Source organism: Bacillus rossius, chromosome 12 (assembly GCF_032445375.1).
Source record: "Bacillus rossius redtenbacheri isolate Brsri chromosome 12, Brsri_v3, whole genome shotgun sequence".
NCBI lineage: Eukaryota > Metazoa > Arthropoda > Insecta > Phasmatodea > Bacillidae > Bacillus > Bacillus rossius.
In genome coordinates, this window is record NC_086339.1 from 32,242,590 (window position 1) to 32,263,594 (window position 21,005).

At 39.1% G+C, this 21,005-nt stretch overlaps 1 protein-coding gene and 1 long non-coding RNA gene across 5 annotated transcripts in view; one reads left to right on the plus strand and one right to left on the minus strand.

The window, feature by feature from the left end:
* The window catches only part of LOC134537803 (ral guanine nucleotide dissociation stimulator-like 1), a 227,102-nt gene that overhangs the window by 169,531 nt on the left and 36,566 nt on the right, over nt 1–21,005 (minus strand). Inside the window, exon 1 of one of the 4 annotated variants that reach the window (XM_063378615.1) lies at nt 19,515–19,609. The exons of the other annotated variants lie outside the window; for them this stretch is intronic. Within the exon in view, the coding sequence (XP_063234685.1) occupies nt 19,515–19,568 (54 nt within the window). The 5' untranslated portion in view covers nt 19,569–19,609. Of the gene's footprint in view, nt 1–19,514; nt 19,610–21,005 lie in introns of those variants that run through there. 4 annotated transcript variants of the gene reach the window in all.
* LOC134537804 (uncharacterized) overlaps nt 1–21,005 on the plus strand; it is a 108,147-nt gene that overhangs the window by 77,886 nt on the left and 9,256 nt on the right. The window lies entirely within an intron of this gene.

Below are 21,005 nucleotides of genomic sequence, written 5' to 3' on the forward strand. Positions count from 1 at the left end.
CGGCACTTTCTTGGTTTAGTGTTTCCCATTGGCTCACAGTTCCCCGGATAAAATGAGGGCCAATCGCAGAAGCGGTACGAAGGTATAGTTGTTTTGATGCTAGCCTATCGCGAAATGAATCCGCGAATTTTGCATGTCTCTACTCATTGCCATGACACAAGTGAAACAATTACAAATGAGATTATTCCATGTTATAAAAACACGAACACTTTTTTAAAAAAAATAATACATAATATGTATGTATTTCGAAAAGCTTTTACAACTATCATTGACAGATGCGAGTTATAAAAAATACATAACATCGATTCGGAAAATATATTTAACTTCGGCAAGATTTGTTTGCAGAATAAGGTAATTTCATGTTCCTTGGAGGATATGTAACGTTTAATATCCACGTGACTTAGAAAATTACGATGTAATATCACTTTTCCCACTTCATGTAAAAGTTTGTGTTTTTAGCAAAAACATAGTAATCCATTTTATCTTTTTTTTTACTTATGAACTACTAAACACGCGTAAAAAAATGCTACCATTACGACAAACATACTTTTCGCGTTATTTGACATTTGAGTTGAATGAAACGTGTGTAGCCACTGCTAGCTCGCGCGGCGCTCCGCTCGTAAGGGGAAGGCAGGCAGGCAGGCAGGTAGCAATGCTGTCGAGACATCCCGACCCGTACCGCGCCGTCATGAGGAGGGAATGACCATGGAGTGAGGGAGGGTAAACCGAGTCCATCCCCTCCACCGACATCATTTTGCCAGGACGCGCTCCTAGTAGGCCACTCCTCCAAGGCTAAACTCCGCCCAGGCTAGAAGTATTTTGTGCTGCTCGCGCCGGATTCTGAGTAGCCGCTTCTCTATATACCACTCTTAATGATACTAACCTAACCAACCATTGTCATGTTTTGATGTTCTTTTTTTTTAAATGTAACTAACAAAAATTGTGGTAATTCATTAAAAGAGTACGTACCCAAAATAAATATGAACAGAAAATCTTACAAATAATAATTAGGACCAAAAAAAAAATAACGAGATGCAGAATCGCTTCCAATAAAAGTCTGTAAACGTTATCATGGCCATAAATGTCAACGTAATCTGCAAGTACCGCATGAATTGTAAGTTTCCAATTAATTACGTTTGCAATAGACTTGTAATTTTCGTCCTATCAGGACGGACTCAAATTTTAACCAAATTGTCGAAACTCAAACGAGGCCCCGGGGATTTTGCCTTTAGCCCCTCCCTTCCCCTTCAACTGCCAAGTTCAGGCATGCTGTAGCTAGGGGCATGAATTTTCGCGAAAAGAGCTGATCGTTCATTAGACTGCATTGAGGCATGGACGCTCTAGTGAATGTTCCAATGCGATTGGAGGCCGTCTGCAAGAGAAGCCGTTGCCCTATTTGGCCGGGCCATTCAGGACGCGTTTGCTTCCTCACTGGATGGCTGTGATTGGTGTGCTGACAGTAGACATGTAGCTGAAATAAACACAGTTTAAAACACACAGCTGCTCTGTATATATTTTCGCAAAACAAAAAAATAACCGTACCTGTACATTGTAATTTTTTTTTGTAAATGGAACAGAAATGTTTAAGGTAAAATTACATATAATTGAACATATTTGTACATTTAAGTGAAAACAACTGTATCACTACAAAATAGTGTTCGCAGTAATACTGGGTTCGGATTCTTACCCGGGCATGTATGCTTTGTGTTGCCCCAAGTACATCCAAGAGTTAAAGTTATTTGAAAACCTTCACCTGAATAACTTTATAGTATTAAATGCGCAAGTTAATAAGCATAATAAGACAACATAAAGTCTAATTGTTGAATATTCCAGCGGTACGCTAGAATCCAAGCACAAATACCTTCATATTGCTTCTGTGATTGGCTCACAGTTCATATGAAGGACTCTGGGCCAATGAGAAACCTTCAGCTAAAGAAGTATAGAATCGCTAGCATACCAGTAGACAGGTCTCACGAGTCAGTGGCCAATGAGGAGGTGGCATTTGCCCGAGTGTGTAGGGGGTTGTGGAGTATATCCTATATAGGTAGGGGCAGGCATTTTTCGCGAAAAGATCTGAACACTTATTAGACTGCAACAAGGTATACCATCGCCTGTGGTTTCTTCCTTGTGATTTGTGGCCGTTTGCGAGAGAAGTCCTTGCCTTGTTTGACCTAGCCACTCAGGACGCGTTTACTTGCGCAATGAATCACTGTGATTGGTGTTGTTACAATCGATATGTACCTGGGAGTAACTCACCAAATCACGAAACACAGACGGTGTTACAGTGTTTTAACTTTCATAAAGTCTCGAAATCTTTTCGCGAAATCTGCATGCCCCTACCTATAGGTAGAGACCTGCAAAATTCGCGGATTCATTCGGTGATAGGCTAGAATTAAACACATATACTTCTTAGATAATTTTGCTATTGGCTTACTGTTCATCTGGACAAATATCAACCAGTAGGGACCGGAAAAATTCGCGGGTTCAATGACCTGTAGGATGAACTCCATTGTTCTACGTACAAATGGTCAAATGTCACTCATTCATTGGCTGCTGTCTTGTGAGAAGTCTCAACGTAGTCATCTAGGTGAGTTGTGAGCCAATAAACAGAGGCTGCATTGAGGTATAACTATTTGTATTTTAGCCTATCGCGAAATGAGCTCGCGAATTTTTCCGGTCTCTATCAACCAGTTATAAACCCTCAAACAAAGAAGGATCGAATCACAGACAAACCAGCTGAGACGACTTACTAGTCGGCAGCCAATGAACTTGCGTTATTTGCCCGAGTGTACCGGGGTATGTGCAGTCTATTCTGAAGGCCATCGAAACCGCGAATTTTGCATGTCTCTAGTAATAGTATTAGTATTACAGACTATTTCTTTGCAAACTGGCTTGCAAAGGAATTTTTTTTTTAAAGTACAGAATTTTTTTTTTCCCCCGCGCAGCAGTTGTCGCAACTGGCCGGAGCGGCGAGTGAACGTCCCGGGATCGTGAGAGCCGCCGACTCCTTGCGCAACGACCCCTGCGCGCGCGGCGGCAGCTCCCGTCGAACAATGGCTGTTTTCTTCCCGGCTCCGGTTTCGCGTCGCGCTAATGCCACTTGTTCTTTTTTTTTTTTTTTTTTTTTTAAAAAAAGCTAGAACAGGTCCCTCGCTCCTCCGTCCCTCGCGCGGGTTCCTACTAGAAGTGTAAAAGTAACGAAAAAAAGTGTACCCGTATGTATTCGTTACTATAACAATTAGTACTCGTTACTTTCGTATCGTTACTCGTTTCTTCTGATACCGCATAACATGCTATGTTATGTAACAGCAACGAATCGAGTCGTATTTCGTACGCGTACAGTATGACGTCGCGTAAATAATAATAAATCGAATATAAACAATTAAGAATATTTGATAATTAACAGCTTTTGTTAACCAAGAAACAATTAAATCTCATTAGAGCGGCTTTATTATATTATCTCTTTTAAGATAAGAACAAAAAAACGTGAAAATACACGATAATAAAAAAACAAAAACATACATATTTATAATTTGTAAAAAATACTTTCTTACGTTGTTTCTGTTCCAATCCCAAACTTTGTCTACACACACAATACCTTTAATAAACAGTAAAAAAACTTGGACGACGAATTTCCAAATTATACTTTTCTTAATAAACAAACATCGTTCTTTGTAACGAATAAGCGCGCGCATGCGTAAAACATACGAAAAATGAGAGTAACGAAATGCATTCGTGTGTAACGTTTCGTTACTCGTTACTAGATGCCGCAACCCGTTACTCAGTAACGAATACATACGGTTTGCTACAGCTCTAGTTCCTCCCCACGTGACCTCCGGCTCAGCCGTGCGGCTGGAGCGAACACACGGACTCTACGGACTCTCGTTCCAAGCGTCCCGGCTTCGAGCCCCGGTCCGGCCGCTCCGACTGTCCTTTCCCTCCGTGCAAGCACCGGGACGGAGTCCTTCAGGGCTGTGGCCATGATTCCATCAGCGAGTTTTCTTTATCATCGGATTTCAAAAGGAAACAACATATTGCTAGAGGCCCGGAAATTTCGCGGATTCTTCAGGCCTCAGGATGGAATTCATAAAGTTATAGGTGTGCTCGACCCATGTTTACTTTCCCATTGGTTGATTTCTTGGCGAGAACATTTTTATCCTTGTTATTTGGCACTACCTGACTCGCTTACTTCTCTCCTAGCTGGGCATCATTGGCTCACGGTCGTAGACGGGCGTGTCCAAACAACTGCGGGCCAATCACGAACACAGTGAGAGAGTGTGAAAGGTTTGCATTCTAGCTTGCGACTGAATGAATCCGCGAAATTTCCGGTTCTCTACATATTGCTAGAGGCGCGATTTCAAATCCCTAAAAGGATAGACTCCATGATCCTCTATGCACTCGTGCAAATTACATCTGCTGATTGGTTACCGACTCGTAACACCTGCTGACTGGAATGATCGTCATTCGCTAATTCTTCTGTTAAAGATTTTTCATCGGCCCAGAGTCCTTCAGATAAACTGTGGCCCAATCACTGAAGCAAAATAATGTTAAAAGTATTTGGACTCTTATCATATCGCGAAACGAATCCGCGAATTTTACAGGTCTCTAGTCATAAGGGTTCACTTGATCATCTGCTGCTACATACAGTGTGTGTAGAATCATTATTTTTTTTTACAGTGCGCAAAATTTGTTGCGAACGAAATTAATGATGGATGCACTATTGGTTGCTGCGCTTTTGTTTACGGCCTTTTTTTTTTGTATTTACTTGGAAGCTGTATATGTATTCTGAACAGAACACCGCCCGCCTCGTATATCTCCAGAAGCAGCGGAAGTCCCGAGATGCCGCGCGCACTCAGGAAGATTGTGTTCCTGTAGCTTTAAATTACACCCAGCATTCACACACATCAAATTTTAGAAATACAACTTTTTTTTACCCCCGCATCCGTGGTTGCGATGGTTTCCTCCTACGAAAATAACAGCTGAACATTTTCCTTTGCTCAAGCGAGAACCCAAGGATACCAAAATTTCGGGCGTATCGCGTGCATGTATTCCTTTACGTTGTACAAGATAATTTTTGAAAACCAAGTTTTAGTGGTACAAGTAGAACTTTTGTACATTTTCTAACACTTTTCTTTGTAAATTTCATAATAGGCTTATATTATTATGCAATGTTATCGCTCATTTATTTTTAATATTCACTAAGTAACTTAATCCTATTCGTTCGGAAGAAACAATTACTGTGGAAAACAACAAGATTTTACATTTAAGGGGTCAGCATAGTCGGAATGTATTTATGTTAGTGAGTTAGGATGATAAATGGACACTTGCTGCTGGTGCTTCTAGCGCGGTATCGCCTCTAAACACAGCCTTCTCGTCGTGAATAGCGTAGGGCCATGAAAATTTCGCGAAAAGATTCCGAGAGTAGCTGGAAGTTAAAACACTGTAGCATCGTCTGTGTTTCGTGATTGGGTGAGTTCCTTTGAGGTGCATGTCGATTGTTACAACAACCAATCACACTAATTCAATGTGGAAGCAAACTCGTCCTTAGTGGCTCGTGCAAACAAGGCAACGACTTCTCTCGCAGACGGCCGCCAATCACAAGGAAGAAACCGCTGGTGTGGGTATACCTTGTTGCAGTCTAGTAGTCGATTTTTTCGCGAAAATTTCCTGCCCCTACTTATAACGATATAATGAGCATGCTATAGAGCATCCCACTCTTAGATTGCAGTGTGGAAGTAAATGGGCGCATTCTCTCTCTCTCTAACACACGCCGATTGCCGTTAGCACTGTCCTTGATTCTTCGTGCGTTGTTGCCAAATATCAAACGAAATTTAAAATATTAATTTTTGGACCAAGCTTTTTTTCATATTGTATAGAATCAAAATACGCATCAGGCAATGCTTATTTTGAATACTTAATATTTTAAGTGTCCGAAAAAATTAAAAAACATAACTTATTCGCTGCGAACTGTTTTGAAGTATTCCGATATGTTTCACATAAAAAAAAGAAAACCAACATGTGTATTTCATTCAGATATTTTTTATTAGTAAATTAATGCCTTAGGACGCCACCGAACAAATGTTAAGACAAAAACTGTACAGGTTTCACTTAAATAATTTTTTTAATATATTGAAATGCATTTTCTCACAAACTGACACATCAAAAAGTTGACCCGCGGAAAACTTTTTTTCTGTTAAAGATAGATGGGGGACGAAAGCGAGAAAAATGTTCACAATTAATTGAATTAGTTTTTAAAAGCTTCCCCATCGCAATTGCTTCTACAGTTTCCGTGGAAATAGCTGTTAAAGATGTGTCTTATCAGTACAAGAGCGCGCGCTGCCGTCGTAAGAGGAAACAGGGTCGTGTGTTTAGATAAGTGGGGTTCTGTCATACAAGCAATTTCAAATACATGGCTTCCTTAGTCAACAAAAAATATTATAATCGATTCTTGAACATAATATGTAAAATGTATGAAATAAATACGAAGGAATTCAATAGCGATCATGGTACAAAATTTTGAATTATTTTTCTATCCTTCTCAACACCAAGCATCTTATCAAACATTGTTTTAGACAAAGTTTTGGAAAATAATTATGATATTATTACAAACAATTTAAACAGATTTGATAAGGTGTTTACTAAGGCAGTTACGTTTTTCTGTCCGGTGAAAATTTTTTTCGAACCCATGCAGTTATGGCTGGTCGTATCAAAAATGTATTTAGAAAACATTTTTCGGCATTAGGTAATCCGAGTTATCATACGTTAAAACGGATTCGATATTATTCATATTATGGGAGTTTTTGCGATTTTTCTGTTTTTCAAAAAATCTTCCCCATTTCGAACCAATTGTTCGGATTTTTCCCATAACTTACTCGACCGAGAATTTCCATTACCGTATTTTATTTATAATTTTGGACATGATTTGTCCAAAAATACGGCATTTATCGGGCCCATTAAAATGTGATATATATATAAAATTATATATATATATCTGGGATTTTTAGAACAGAAAAGAAAACTATAAGAAATATTCGTCTACAATAGGTAGTTTTTATTTGAAATTTACGTAAAAGTGACATTATTACAAATTTATATGTGTAATAGTATAAAATATTATAAATTACGATATGATATCTTAAAATGCTTCTTGTTCGATCCAAATTACAAAGACACGCAGCTCCTGAAATTAGTAATGTGTTAGAGATTTGGCAACAGCGCGCGCCATAAGCCGTGTACTGCAATCTAAGAGTGGTACGGGCTATAGCAAAAGAACACTGTAATTTTTTTTTCGTAAATAGTACAGAAATATTCATGTAAGATTTCAAGATATTTGTACAATGTCATTAAAATAACTTTTTTTTACTACAAAATAGTGTTCACCGGTAATACTGGATTCGGATTCTTACCCGGGAATTTATGCTTTGAGTTGCCCCAGTACCTCTAATAGTTAAAGTTATTTGTAAACCGTTCCTTGAATAAATTTACAGTATTAACTGTGCACAGTAACAAGCACAATAAAATAAAGTTATATTATTAAAAATCCGAATATATTTTCCATGGTTTAAAAAAATATATGCTTCAATTAAACATCAATTAAAATATAAAATTAAGCGAAACTTTAGTAACAAATACTCAGTATGATCCCGAAAAACGTATTTCATATTTGCAGAAATAACCATAGCCACCATGTGTTGTACAAAGTTACAATGTCTTTCTTGTAGTATTACAAACAATTTCTTGGCAACTTGTTTCCAAAGGAATATTTTGTAAAAGAACAGTCTTTTTATTTTTTGTGTACCGAACTCATGACTAATTGTTTTAATTATCTAGCAACGTAACCTCTCAACCATAGTGTACACCCATAATTATTATTTTTTTAAGTAAAGAGAATACAATTTCACGACATGTTGAACTAGTGGTATCTTTGAATATATATACTGTATAGAAGTCGCGAGTGGATAGGATTTACTCTACGTTTTTCAGAAGCGTATGATGAGCAGCTTGGGAACTTCACCGCTGCAGTGCGCTGCCGAAACGTCCTGTATCGTTTTAGTTGTTATTTACACGTTAGAGCGCAGCACTGTCGCCCGCTGTCATTCCCCGCACCCCCCATCCATCATTCACTGAAGCTCAAGGTCATTCAACGGGAGGGGGAAGAGGTGTTTGAAGAGTTCGACACTTGTCCGCTAGGGACCACCACAAGTCGATACCCTAGAGATGGTGGCGATTGCGGCGGTGAATTAACCAACTACCTCAAAACCGTATTAGAAATTTTAACCTGGGCTGGCGACTTCTATAAAGTATATATATTCAAAGGTGGTATATAATCACAATCAGTAAGGGAAAACACATGTGTAAACCAAAGGAATTATTATTTTTGTCTATATGAACATGTGTTTTTGCAGTTATTTGGTTATTGTAAATTTACTCTGATAAGCACTTCCACAATGACCGAAGTGGGTATACAAAACTACAGTGTGGTGATAAAACCAGTACATTGATTAATTTAACAGGGTGTTAGTAATTTCACATATAAATTTAAATACACGTATGTAATTTAGATTATTATTATTTATTGAAATAAAATATTTATAGTCGCTTATTTTAACAGAAGCCTGAAGCACAATTTGGTTTTATAGGAAAATTTGAGTAATTTTACACAAGTTGTACTAGTTTTTTTTTTTTAGATAATGAGAAAAATTAATTTTAAAACGTTTATATATATTAAGAAGAAATTTTTTAAGGTGTAGACCATACTTCTTATCGCAAAAGAATCTGCTATGGAGATGCTGTAAATATAACGGGTTTCTAAACAAGAGAAAAATTATTTAGGTAATGGACTGACAAAAACCTTCCATAGAATGGCTGGCTGCATAGGAGAAATGAATAAGACCTATAAAAATAACAAGAAGAAGAATAACAGCAAAAAAAGATCATAGTGACCCACGAATTAGTAATAACTCCTATGAACTATTGTCAAGGCAGTAAAACTCGCCGGGGCGAATTTGTGATTTCGTTCCATGGCCGGCTAAAATGCAATTTGTTATACCTTTCGACTGATTTTGTGATAGGATTACAGTTCACGCGAATAAATGTGAGCCAATGAGAAACTCTCAGATAGTAAGTTACTAACTAGAGACCTGAAAAATTCACTAATTCATTTGGTGTCTTGATAAAACTCACAGTCCTGTGTACTTACTCTCTATACCTACGGGTACTTTTTTTATTAGCAGATTGAATACTCCGAAAACTTTTGTGCGTTTTGAGTCGGTTGGAGTGATTCGGTCCTTCTGCTCCTGACTGGTGGTTGGTTAGTTTACAGTCAATGAGAGGCGCGCCAAACAACAGAGGTACAATCACGAAGTAACGCAGAATAATCAATATTTTGCAGTCTATCTTGAGACCAAATGAAACTAAACGAATCCGTGGAATTTCCAGGTCTCTACCAATGAACACGTGACATTTACCTGAACATCTAGGTTACTGTGGAGTCCATCGAGCACACAAAACAGAAATATACGTTTTACAATTAACAGATTGGAAACTAGTTACTTAAGTTATTTTTTTCAAAATTAAATTTCCAAACATCTTTGCAGAACATGCCAAATTTATAATCCACATAAAGACTTGCTTGTTCGAATTAAGTTTTAGTTTAATTATTTTGCATCACAATCTTGTATAATTCACATGGTTCTACGTGTAAAGTTACGTATAAAATTTTATTCTCCAAAGAATGTTTTTATAATAGTTTCATTTAACTGTGCCATACCATCATCTCCGAGCATGCCGTGTTCCAAATGCTTGCAACCAGGTGTGCTGTAACACCAACGGCGGTGGCTTGGGGTTCGCTGCTTACGTAAACAAACCTTTTTTGTTTCGCAAGTTTCGCTTCTGATGTCGACACGTCTTCCTGGATCTATTAGAGATTTGTTAAATCCCATTACCAAAACATTACGACTTTTTCCACAATGTGCGCCCTGCTCTTAGCCGAGCAATTATAAAAGTGGCGAATAAAAAAGAACATTAATGGTAGGCAAACCATTCCTTACATTTATTTTTTTAATAAAATCATTTCTGCTCACCTTGCGTTCGTTGACGTAACCAAACAACCTCTTATTTTATAAGTTCACGTTTAGCATTTCTACTTGAACGTAACACGAGCTATTACTATTTTCAGAGACGCACACGCCTAGAAATAAGTGGATTCTTGAACTCTGAAGACTCCAGCAAAATATAATTAATTTGCTGAGGAATTCTGATCATAATAAAACCAAGCCCTAACGCTGTTAATTTGTTTTCCTTTTAAATTTAAAAATATATCTGGTTAAATATCATCCAGGTAACTTCGTAATTATTTTTATAAAATATGTACTACACTTACGCGAACCGAGTTTACTTGCTTTGAAGATAAACTCGCTGTGAAGTATTAACAAATCATTTTATGACTTATCAAGTCTCCAGAAAGTACTCCCTTCTTCCTTCCACTGCATGTTCACACTGTTTACATTATAACAGAACAAACCACTAGGAAGAGATAGCCCGGTGTAGTTTGTACGAAGATCCAACACGTGCAGGCTGCAGCTACGGAGAACTTTTCGTTTATACTACGTGCATTTTTTATTTGAAAAAAAAAACAACGTAATTTTACTGTAATGTCTAAAAACGCATATGAGGTGCTATCACGAAAGTGGTATTATTACCATTGAATATATATAATGTGGCTGTTTTTAAATAATTGTGTAATATTTCAAGGAATTATTTTTTGCTTTAGGTTCTTTAAACAAAATACATTTGTGTTAAATATATTTACGCATCTTTTTGACGAGCATAACCTCCCGCCATGTCAATGCCCTGGCCCTCCACACAGCAACGGAAACAAAATACAAAAGATAGAGAGAGAGAGAGAGAGAGAGAGAGAGAATACGCGCGCGACCTTGAGACAAGCTATACTATAGAGCTCTAGCGTGGGAGACACTAACCACGAGTGCCTTCTTTTCGAAAGCAGAGCTGTCTGGCGGGGGAGCTTCCAACTACCTCAGTTTGGATTCCAAAACCGGCAAAATAAATCGTATCCCCTCGCGACTTCTATACGTTATATATATTCAATGTTATTACTTATTACTTAGTCAGAGGAGCCCGCATACCTCTGGTAAAACACGCGGAACGAAGGAGATTGGTGAAAAACCGCGTCGCGCAGGCAGAGGTCGTAAAAAGGAATGATAACAGGGGAAGGGAGAAGAAATGAATCTCGCTAAGGGCGGACCGTCATGAGACACCCACTACGTCACACACACACACACACACACCTCCATCACTTTCCTGGAACAAACAAGAGAAGTCATCGTCCGCATACACATCGCTAACACACGCTGTGTTGCCAGTTCTCCTGGTGGGAACATCCCAACATGAATTGTAGTCCGCCACGGAAAAAGATTAAAAGTCAAGCTTTGACTTGTTCTCTTTTTAATTATATGGACTGTAATGTGTTGAAACTTGTTATTAAAACTCAATGTTACGTTGTAAAAACCTTTTACTGCTAGCACACGGCTGACTTCATCCAATTTCGGTCATTCTAGAATTAAGGGGGTGCTTCCCTTTTCAGGTCATGATTTTATATTTATATTAATCACTGATCAACTTTTAGACTTTTTCAATTGTTTAACTTTCACGAAATGAAAAAATATATACAGCGCATACTTTTCGCATAGTTAGCTGCCAAAGTTACATTTTTAATGTTTTTAGGTTGTACAAATAAGGAGAATTTAATTTATTGCAGAACTGAAACTTTTTATGTTTAACTGCAATACCACTGGCTACTTCATGATATGGTTTGTATTTCTATCAAAAAAACTCAATTCATGTTTCTTGGCTCTCAAAATCGTAACAAATTTGAGAATTTTGGAATACCAGGTAAAATTAATTAATATTTTCTGAAAGAAATTTAAACCATTTCTTGAAGTAGCCAGTGGCATTGCAGTTAAACCTAAAAAGTTTCAGTTTTGCAATAAATTAAATTTTCCTTATTTGTACAACCCAAAAACGTTAAAAATGTAACTTTGGCAGCTAATTATGCAAAAGGTATGAGCTGTATATATTTTTCATTTCGTGAAAGCTAAACAATTGAAAAAGTCTACAAGTTTATCTGTAATTACTGTAAATATAACATCTTGACCTGCAATGGGAGGAACCCCCTTAAGAACTATGGCATTTAACTCAGAAAAGAGTAATTTTTTTTTAAATTTAAATAATCGAACCACTTTGCCCACCGTTGCACATGGGTCAGTGAAAAGTGTCGCTCGCACTAGCTGCAGTGATCGACCGTCCAGGTATCGATCGAGCTCCATCACCGCCCACCGACCATAAACAACAGCAATTGATCGAGCCGCCACGACTGCTGTCTGTGAAGGATGGTCGATCGATGACGTGTTCCGCTCGTGAAACGCATGTTCCTTGCGGAGCGAGATATCTGTGAGGGATTGCATAGAGACATCTGTGAGGGATTGCATAGAGACATCTGTGAGGGATTGCATAGAGATATCTGTGAGGGATTGCATAGAGACATCTGTGAGGGATTGCATAGAGACATCTGTGAGGGATTGCATAGAGATATCTGTGAGGGATTGCATAGAGACATCTGTGAGGGATTGCATAGAGACATCTGTGAGGGATTGCATAGAGACATCTGTGAGGGATTGCATAGAGACATCTGTGAGGGATTGCATAGAGACATCTGTGAGGGATTGCATAGAGACATCTGTGAGGGATTGCATAGAGACATCTGTGAGGGATTGCATAGAGACATCTGTGAGGGATTGCATAGAGACATCTGTGAGGGATTGCATAGAGATATCTGTGAGGGATTGCATAGAGACATCTGTGAGGGATTGCATAGAGACATCTGTGAGGGATTGCATAGAGATATCTGTGAGGGATTGCATAGAGACATCTGTGAGGGATTGCATAGAGACATCTGTGAGGGATTGCATAGAGACATCTGTGAGGGATTGCATAGAGACATCTGTGAGGGATTGCATAGAGACATCTGTGAGGGATTGCATAGAGACATCTGTGAGGGATTGCATAGAGACATCTGTGAGGGATTGCATAGAGACATCTGTGAGGGATTGCATAGAGACATCTGTGAGGGATTGCATAGAGACATCTGTGAGGGATTGCATAGAGACATCTGTGAGGGATTGCAAAGGGCGAGGCAGAGATGGGGAAAATACATCTGCAAAAAACAGGCTGTCCAGAAAAACTTACAGATTTCCCCTTATTTTCCCTTGGATTTATTTAACTTTATTTATATAACGCTCAGCAATGGCGTAAGTCTTTAAAAAAACAAATTAAAATTAATCTACCCCGTTTCAAGAAACATTCAAAGAAGGTTTTCCTTGACTTCTCACAGACTTTTATAATTTTTCACTACCCAAAAAAATATATATAACATTTTATTTCTTTACCAAACAACAAACATGGAATTTCCCCCACCCCCAAACCCCCCACCACTCACCTTAGACACACACTATTTGTCAACACTGCCGTAGTCACGACGTGAGGATTCATTAATATAATGGCAAAAATGTTCACACAGAAACAAAGCCTGGAAACTATGCACAAAGCATTGTTTCTCACCTCACACTCCGATGCACTACAACAGACGGTATTCAGCATCACGTGCCATGAAATTCGATCCTGTCCAAAAATACTTAGCATACCAGCATTTCAACACAACAAAAAAACTTAACCAAATATACAAACTTCATGACACAGTTAATGAGTTAGCGGTACAGGATAAACCTTTGATTATAATTTCATTTAAGATTCCTTTACATGGAATTCGCTGCAGTACCCGGCGTTGCCCGGGCTGAACACAGGGTGATATATTGTCCGCGAGTTAAAGCACAATGGGTAGCATTATATGACAGTGTGGTGGACGCAGAGAAATGACACACAATTATTGTTGTTTGTATGGCTATTTGATATGATTTTCTGTTTACCCATGGCGATTGCTTGAACAGTTTAGAAGTTGGTGCGCTGCAGCGCCATCTAGTGGCGAGTTATAGCAAAATGGACACCACGAAAATATTCTCTGTGTTCAAATATCTAGGACACCAATTTTCATGGCGATCGGTTGAACGGTTTAGAAGTTTATGAGCTGCAGCGCTATCTAGCGGCGAGTTATAGCAAAATAGACAGCATAAAAACCTTCTCCATGAAAAAAAAAAAAAAAACACTTCGATGTGCCAATTTTCATGGCGATCGGTCAAACGGTGTCCGAGTTTATCAACGTATTACATGCATACCAACATCTTATTTTATACATATAAATATATATCCTTGGCTATTCTCTGACTTTTTTTTCCGGAACATAAAAGTTCCCTGGCTATTCCACGATTTTCCTGTTTCCCCTGATGTAAAAATGAATGTTGCGTCCAACACTCTGAATCAACGCGTGGATGAGTATACTTATACTTTGCTGGTCCCCACATGTGTCACTGAAATTCTGGGTAGATAGGCCACTGAATTCAAGTTGCGCCTGTCAGATGATGCGTCACATCCGAAGATGATGAATAACATCCGTCACCTACGGAGTTATATATACGCCAGACCTACACAGGATATTCACTGAAACAAAAAGTAATATGACGGCTAAAGGATTATTTTTCGGAAAAATTGAGGGGGTGGGGGGGATCACGTGTAATCCAAAAAAATATTTTAAAATTTTTTCTCCCCAAATTTAAAGAAAGGGGGGGGGGATATATCCTCCCCCCCCCCAAAATCCCTCCTGCTCACGCCATTGAAAAGTACGGTGGTAGTGACCAAAGATCGGTACCCACGTCCATGGTGTTAGGAATTGTCACGAGATGGCAAACTGCGACGTAGTTGAAATGACCCATTTTGCGTCACCATCGCCATATCGCACACCCGAAGACATTTGCGGAAATGGTGTTTGGCCACGCCCGCTGATGGTTCGGTAAGTGTGAATCATTCACGTCCAAAAACTACAGTGCTTTAAACCTGTTCCCTCAACGCACACGCCCTACGATTCACCTACGCGACCATGTCCCGTAAACACGGCGCAGTACCATCAGCTGGAAAAAATGCGACTTCACGCAGTATATTCACATAAGTATAGGTATATGCATGCATGCCCACCACTTTGTACACAATTCACATATACTGTTAATACATGGACATTTAAATACACTGTATTTTTTTTTAAATGGAACAGAAATATTAGTGTAAAATCACAGATATTTCTAAATTTGTACATTTACTTCCAAACAATTGTATCACTACAAAAAAGTGTTCGCAGTAATACTGGGTTCGGATTCTTTCCCGGGCATTTATGCTTTGTGTTGTCCCAGTAACTCCAATAGTTATAGTTATTTTGTAAACGGTTCCCTGAATAGCTTTCCAGCATTAACTACGCACGTTAATAAGCATAAAAAAAGTCAAATTATTTAATTTTCGATTATCTTTTCCATGGTTGAAAATAATCATTCTTGAAAGAAACTTCAAATAAAATTTAAAAAAAAGAGTAATACTGAAATTTCTGAATTTTCTTCAACTTATTTGAATGAACGTGGGTTGTGTTTTTATCCTATATTCTTTTTACGTAAGTTTTTTTTTCCGTTATTCTGGTTCCGAGATCAAATATTACTATTTAGGATTTACAGGTATTATTATAAAGTCTGGGCTAGTATCTGTAAGCATAGGGAATACTCTTTTTCTTTTGAATCGAGCTTTAGGTCTCGTTACAGGAACAATCGAGCAAATCATCACTGGAGAAGGTATCGGTCGTGACCTATGGACAGTATCTTCCTGGAGATTCTTCAGGAAACCACATAAGACCGAAATCAGGCTAATAGAACTGGGAACCGAACCTATTTTCTTCAAAGCGCAAGACTTCACTCAGCTCATTCGATGGAATAAGGAATGAGTTCATGTATGGTTAAGTGTAGGAAGGAAAAGGAACACACTTTTTAAAACAATAACGTGTCAACCAGAATAATTTACCAGAAGGAGTTACTGATACTTATAAAGACTATTAATACACAATTTTGTCTGTTTTTATTTTCTATACAAAAATTGGTTGTCTGTAAAGTCGGTTTACGGACGGTAGTTTAACGTGACGTCATACAGCTTTGTTATTATTAGAGATTAAATGATCATTTCAAAATGTGTTACGACGAATAACGCAGTCAAATAAAGGCAACGCCTCCTCTTTGAGACGGCCGCCAATCACAAGGAGGAAATAGCTGGCGCGGGGCTCACCTTATTACTGCAGTCTAACGAGCGTTGAGATATATGCCCCTCTAAGTGTCAGCCGGCGTTTGCTCCGTCGTTTTCCAGCTCCCCCCCCCCCCCAAAAAAAAGTCTGTGGCGGCTTTACGACCCCCAGGATCGACCCTTCGAAGGTCGGCGTAGCTGCCCCATGCACGCGGCGTCGAGACGCCCGGATCACCTGCCGACGCGACGTCTAACGGGCCGCGCCGTGAAGACCCGCGAGCTAACCTTTCAGCCGTCGAACCACTTCTTCCCTCCTTCAGCCCCTCTGCCCAAACGTTCTCGTAAGAGCCTGTCTCTCACGTTCAGTTTGCTGCACAGAGGGGACGGCATCCACTCTTGCTAGATTCATACCACCCGCGGCTTACTGACATCCTGTATATAGAGACCGGAAAAAATCGCGGGTTCATTTCGCGATAGGCTAGACTCCAAACTCGTACACCTTTATGCTGAGTCAGCGATTGGACCACCGTTCATCTGAACGACTCTAAGCCAATGAAAAACCTTCAACAAAAGACGTATCAAATCACAAGCATCCCAGTTGACGCGTCACGAGTCAGTATCCAATGAGCAGGTGCAATTTGTCCCAGTACATAGAGTATCATGGAGTCTATTCTAGAGGTCATTGAAACCGCGAATTTTTCCGGGCTCTACCTATATATTGTTACGCTCATCTCTGACTCACTCTGTAACCCCAAACATATGTGTATACCTCGGAGGCAAGCGTATCATGAAGCACAAATATTAGGCTACTCCATAGAGATATAATAAAAAAATGGAAGTGTAACAATAGAGTAACATTTGAAATACAGCTACATAAGTGTAACACGCCTTAGTTATTAAATTAAAGTGCTTGTTATACTCATCATTTTTCAAAGGGCGCCTCATACGCCTTAAGAGTAACTATGCTTGTAAGTAGGCTTATACCTCAGAAAGTTTAGCTCTAAACGAAAAATGGTGAAAAAATTTTCCCTTTTCGTATTGCATTTTTAACTAGTAGGGCCTTAAAACATAAAAAAAACAGTACAAATTAACAGGGTATACATGACAGTATCTTTAAAAAAATTTGTTACGTTATATATTTTATAGAGCTTCAGATATGTTCTACTTGCATTTTTAGTAAAACCAAGACATCATCACGAGTGTGATTAAAAGAGAGAGACATAGAGAGATAGATAGAGAGAGAGAGAGAGAGAGAGAGAGAGAGAGGGAGAGAGAGATTCTGTAAGGAATCTACTTCAGAAATATTACATTCTTTTCAGATCACATTCTTCGTCGATACTTCCATGGCACCCACAATATTATACATTTTACTTTAAAACCTCAGACTATATATATATATACACACACACACACACATACACACACGCCTATGCAAAAATACAACACATATTTCAGAAATACCCAAAAACTGGCAAACGTAAATGTTCTTAGTAAAATCTTAAGAATATCACTATTATAGAGTTACTAAAACCATAGTAACTAAAGTACTATTTAAAAAAAGTCGATTTATAGACGAAGTAAGTTGTAAAGGACCACTTACAGAAAAGTATTTGTGCAGTAATGATAAACAATATTATTTACCTCGTCCGAGCTTAACCATCGAAGTACTCGGCAAACAAAGACCACTCCCAGTCAAGTGTATGATAGATCGCTGTTTAACTCTTCAGTCATATGAAAAGTTAATCGCGGTTCTTACGGTCCTCCAAAGGTACAATCTGTTTACATAAGCTATTCTTACTCTCTACGTTTCTCTCAATTCTTAAGTCAACCAACCCTGGAGGACTTATCTAAACTTCTCTTCAAACACTGAAACTTCTCGCTTCGTCACAACTTTCTGGCAAAGTATATTTCTTTATTCATAGCCGTATATACAATACACACCGAAGTTAAATGAACCCTCTGAAGCTAAGCATTTAAAGAACTTGTATCATTTTTTGTATTCAGTAAACGGTTGTATTATTACGATATGATTTCAGTATTTTATGGTACGTGTATAAAACAGCTATATAACAGAAAAACTAGCGTCAGCTTAAATTATATGTATATACATACATACACATAAACGTGTTTCTCAAAAATATGAATAAACGGAAGGAAACTTCCTTGTAAATAACACCCACGGAGTCACGATTAGCGACATTTATATGCTCGCTAGCTATAATTAGGCTACCACGACAATGCAATGTTCAAATTTACGTAAAAAAAAAAAAAAATACAACCGAATGTGTTTGTTGATATATGGAAGGTTTGTAATAAAATATTATCAGTGCAAGTTTATTTTCCGCAAAAAAAGATTTTCATACCAGCAATGAGTTAAAACATTGCAACACTGTCTGTGGTTCTTAGTTGGCTGGGCTTATTACAGGCGCATGTGTACTGTCAGCACACCAATCACAGCCATCCAGTGTGGAAGGAAACACGTCCTGAATGGCCCGGCCAAACAGGGCGATGGCTTCTTTTGCAAACGGCCGCCAATCACAAGGGAACAATCGCTAGCGCAGGCATTCCTTATTGCAGTCTAATGAACAATCAGACTATATCACGAAAAATACGTGTAAAAGATAAATTGTCTCGGTTTTATTTAAAACTGTTTCCAATCATAAATATTTTTATTGTAGTTTTCCATTGTATAACAAAAGCCCACAAAAATTAAAAAAACATGCTAACATAAAAATTTAAAGCCAATAAGACAAAACATGCGTTTTGCTCACGAGTGTTGGCCTGTCGTTCATTATTTTTTTCTAGAAATCTGAGGGCTACGGAAAAGCCCATATTTATGATGACGTAACGATTAATCGCCAATGCGTTAAACTAAAGTAAAAGTCATCCTCTGTAGTGAAACGCAATAAGTAGGGGCAGGCATTTTTTGCGAATAAATCCGAACGCCTATTAAACTGTAACAAAGTATACCCTAACCAGCGGTTTATTCCTTGTGATTGGCGGCCGTCTGCGAGAAAAGTCGTCGCCTAATTTGAACGAGCCACTCAGGACGCGTTTGCTTGCGCGCTGAATTACTGAGATTGGTGAAGTAACAATCGAGATGTACCTGGAAGAAACTCACCCAATCACGAAACACATATACGATGCTAGAGTGTTTTAACTTTCAGCTAGTCTCGGAATCTTTTCGCGAAATATGCATGGCCCTAGGCCCCTAGCAATAAGTGACGTCGGCCGTGTAGCAATTCGCAAATACAGTCAGTTGGCAACATTGCTCTCACCCAGCAGTAGTTGCAGTCGACGAAGGCCGCCAGTCCGACACACATGTGCCGCATGTTGCGCCTGCTTCTCGGCGGGCGATCACTGGAGGACACTGGTGACTCCCCGTAGACTCTATAGTGACACTGTCACTCCTTGTTACCTATCACTGGGAGACTTGTGACACTGTCTCGCAGCACTGCGTGTTCCTGAAGACTCGATTGTAACACTGTCTCGCGGTACTATGTACTACTCGAAGACTCGATTGTAACACTGTCTCGCGGTACTATGTACTACTCGAAGACTCGATTGTAACACTGTCTCGCGGTACTATGTACTACTCGAAGACTCGATTGTAACACTGCCTCGCGGTATTATGTAGGTACTATTCGAAGACTCGATTGTAACACTGTCTCAAAGGTATTATGTACTACTCGAGGATTCGATTGTAACACTATCTCGCGGTATTATGTAGGTACTATTCGAAGACTCGATTGTAACACTGTCTCACGGTATTATGTACTACTCGAGGATTCGATTGTAACACTGTCTCGCGGTATTATATACTACTCGAAGACTCGATTGTAGCACTGCCTCGCGGTATTACGTACTATTCGAAGACTCGATTGTAACACTGCCTCACGGTATTATTTACTACTCGAAGACTCGATTGTAACACTGCCTCGCGGTATTACGTACTATTCGAAGACTCGATTTGACTCGCAGTATTGCGTATTCCTGAAGACTCGATTGTAACACTGTCTCGCGGTATTATGTAGGTACTATTCGAAGACTCGATTGCAACACGGTTTCGAGACACACATGTACTCCTCGAAGACTCAGCGGCGGCTGAAGAGGAGCTGGTGTGGTCGTCGCGGAGGGCTCGGATGTTCGGCGTGTTCCCCGGCTCCCCCGGGTAATTAGCGGGACAATTATCGGTCCCGTGTACTGATGACGTGAGGTGCTCCCACCCCGCTCTCTTCCCACCTCTCTTTCTCTCTCTCTCTCTCGCTCTCTTTCGAGGACATCTCCGTATGCCTGCAGTGACGACAGCTCGTGCTAAGTTTGCTCGCGTTTGAACGAGAGACGTTCTAATGAATTGCCAATTTTTTTTATAGATATCTAATAACTAGTGATGGGCCAAATTTCAATTTTCTCGAATCCGATTCTTTAAGTCTAATCCCAAAGAGTAGGTACCTCGAATATACCACTCGAACCCGAATCTAGGTCTCAAGGGTCAAAAATAAAAAAAAAAATGTTAATTATGGTGTTGAAATATTAACCTTTAAAGTGTTTGTTAAACAAACTAAAATTCCAGAATTGCAACCCAAAACGCAATAAAGTTTGTAGTTGAACAATACTTGCATTACTTGACTGCGCCTTGGCGTAGTTTATAAAACAGTAGTCTAAATTTTGGCTGCTGAACATTTTGCGCGCCTTTCATTCTTGTGCTCTTGCGTAGTTTATAAACTAGGCCTAATGCCAGCACGTGCCTGAGGAAACAGACATGAAGA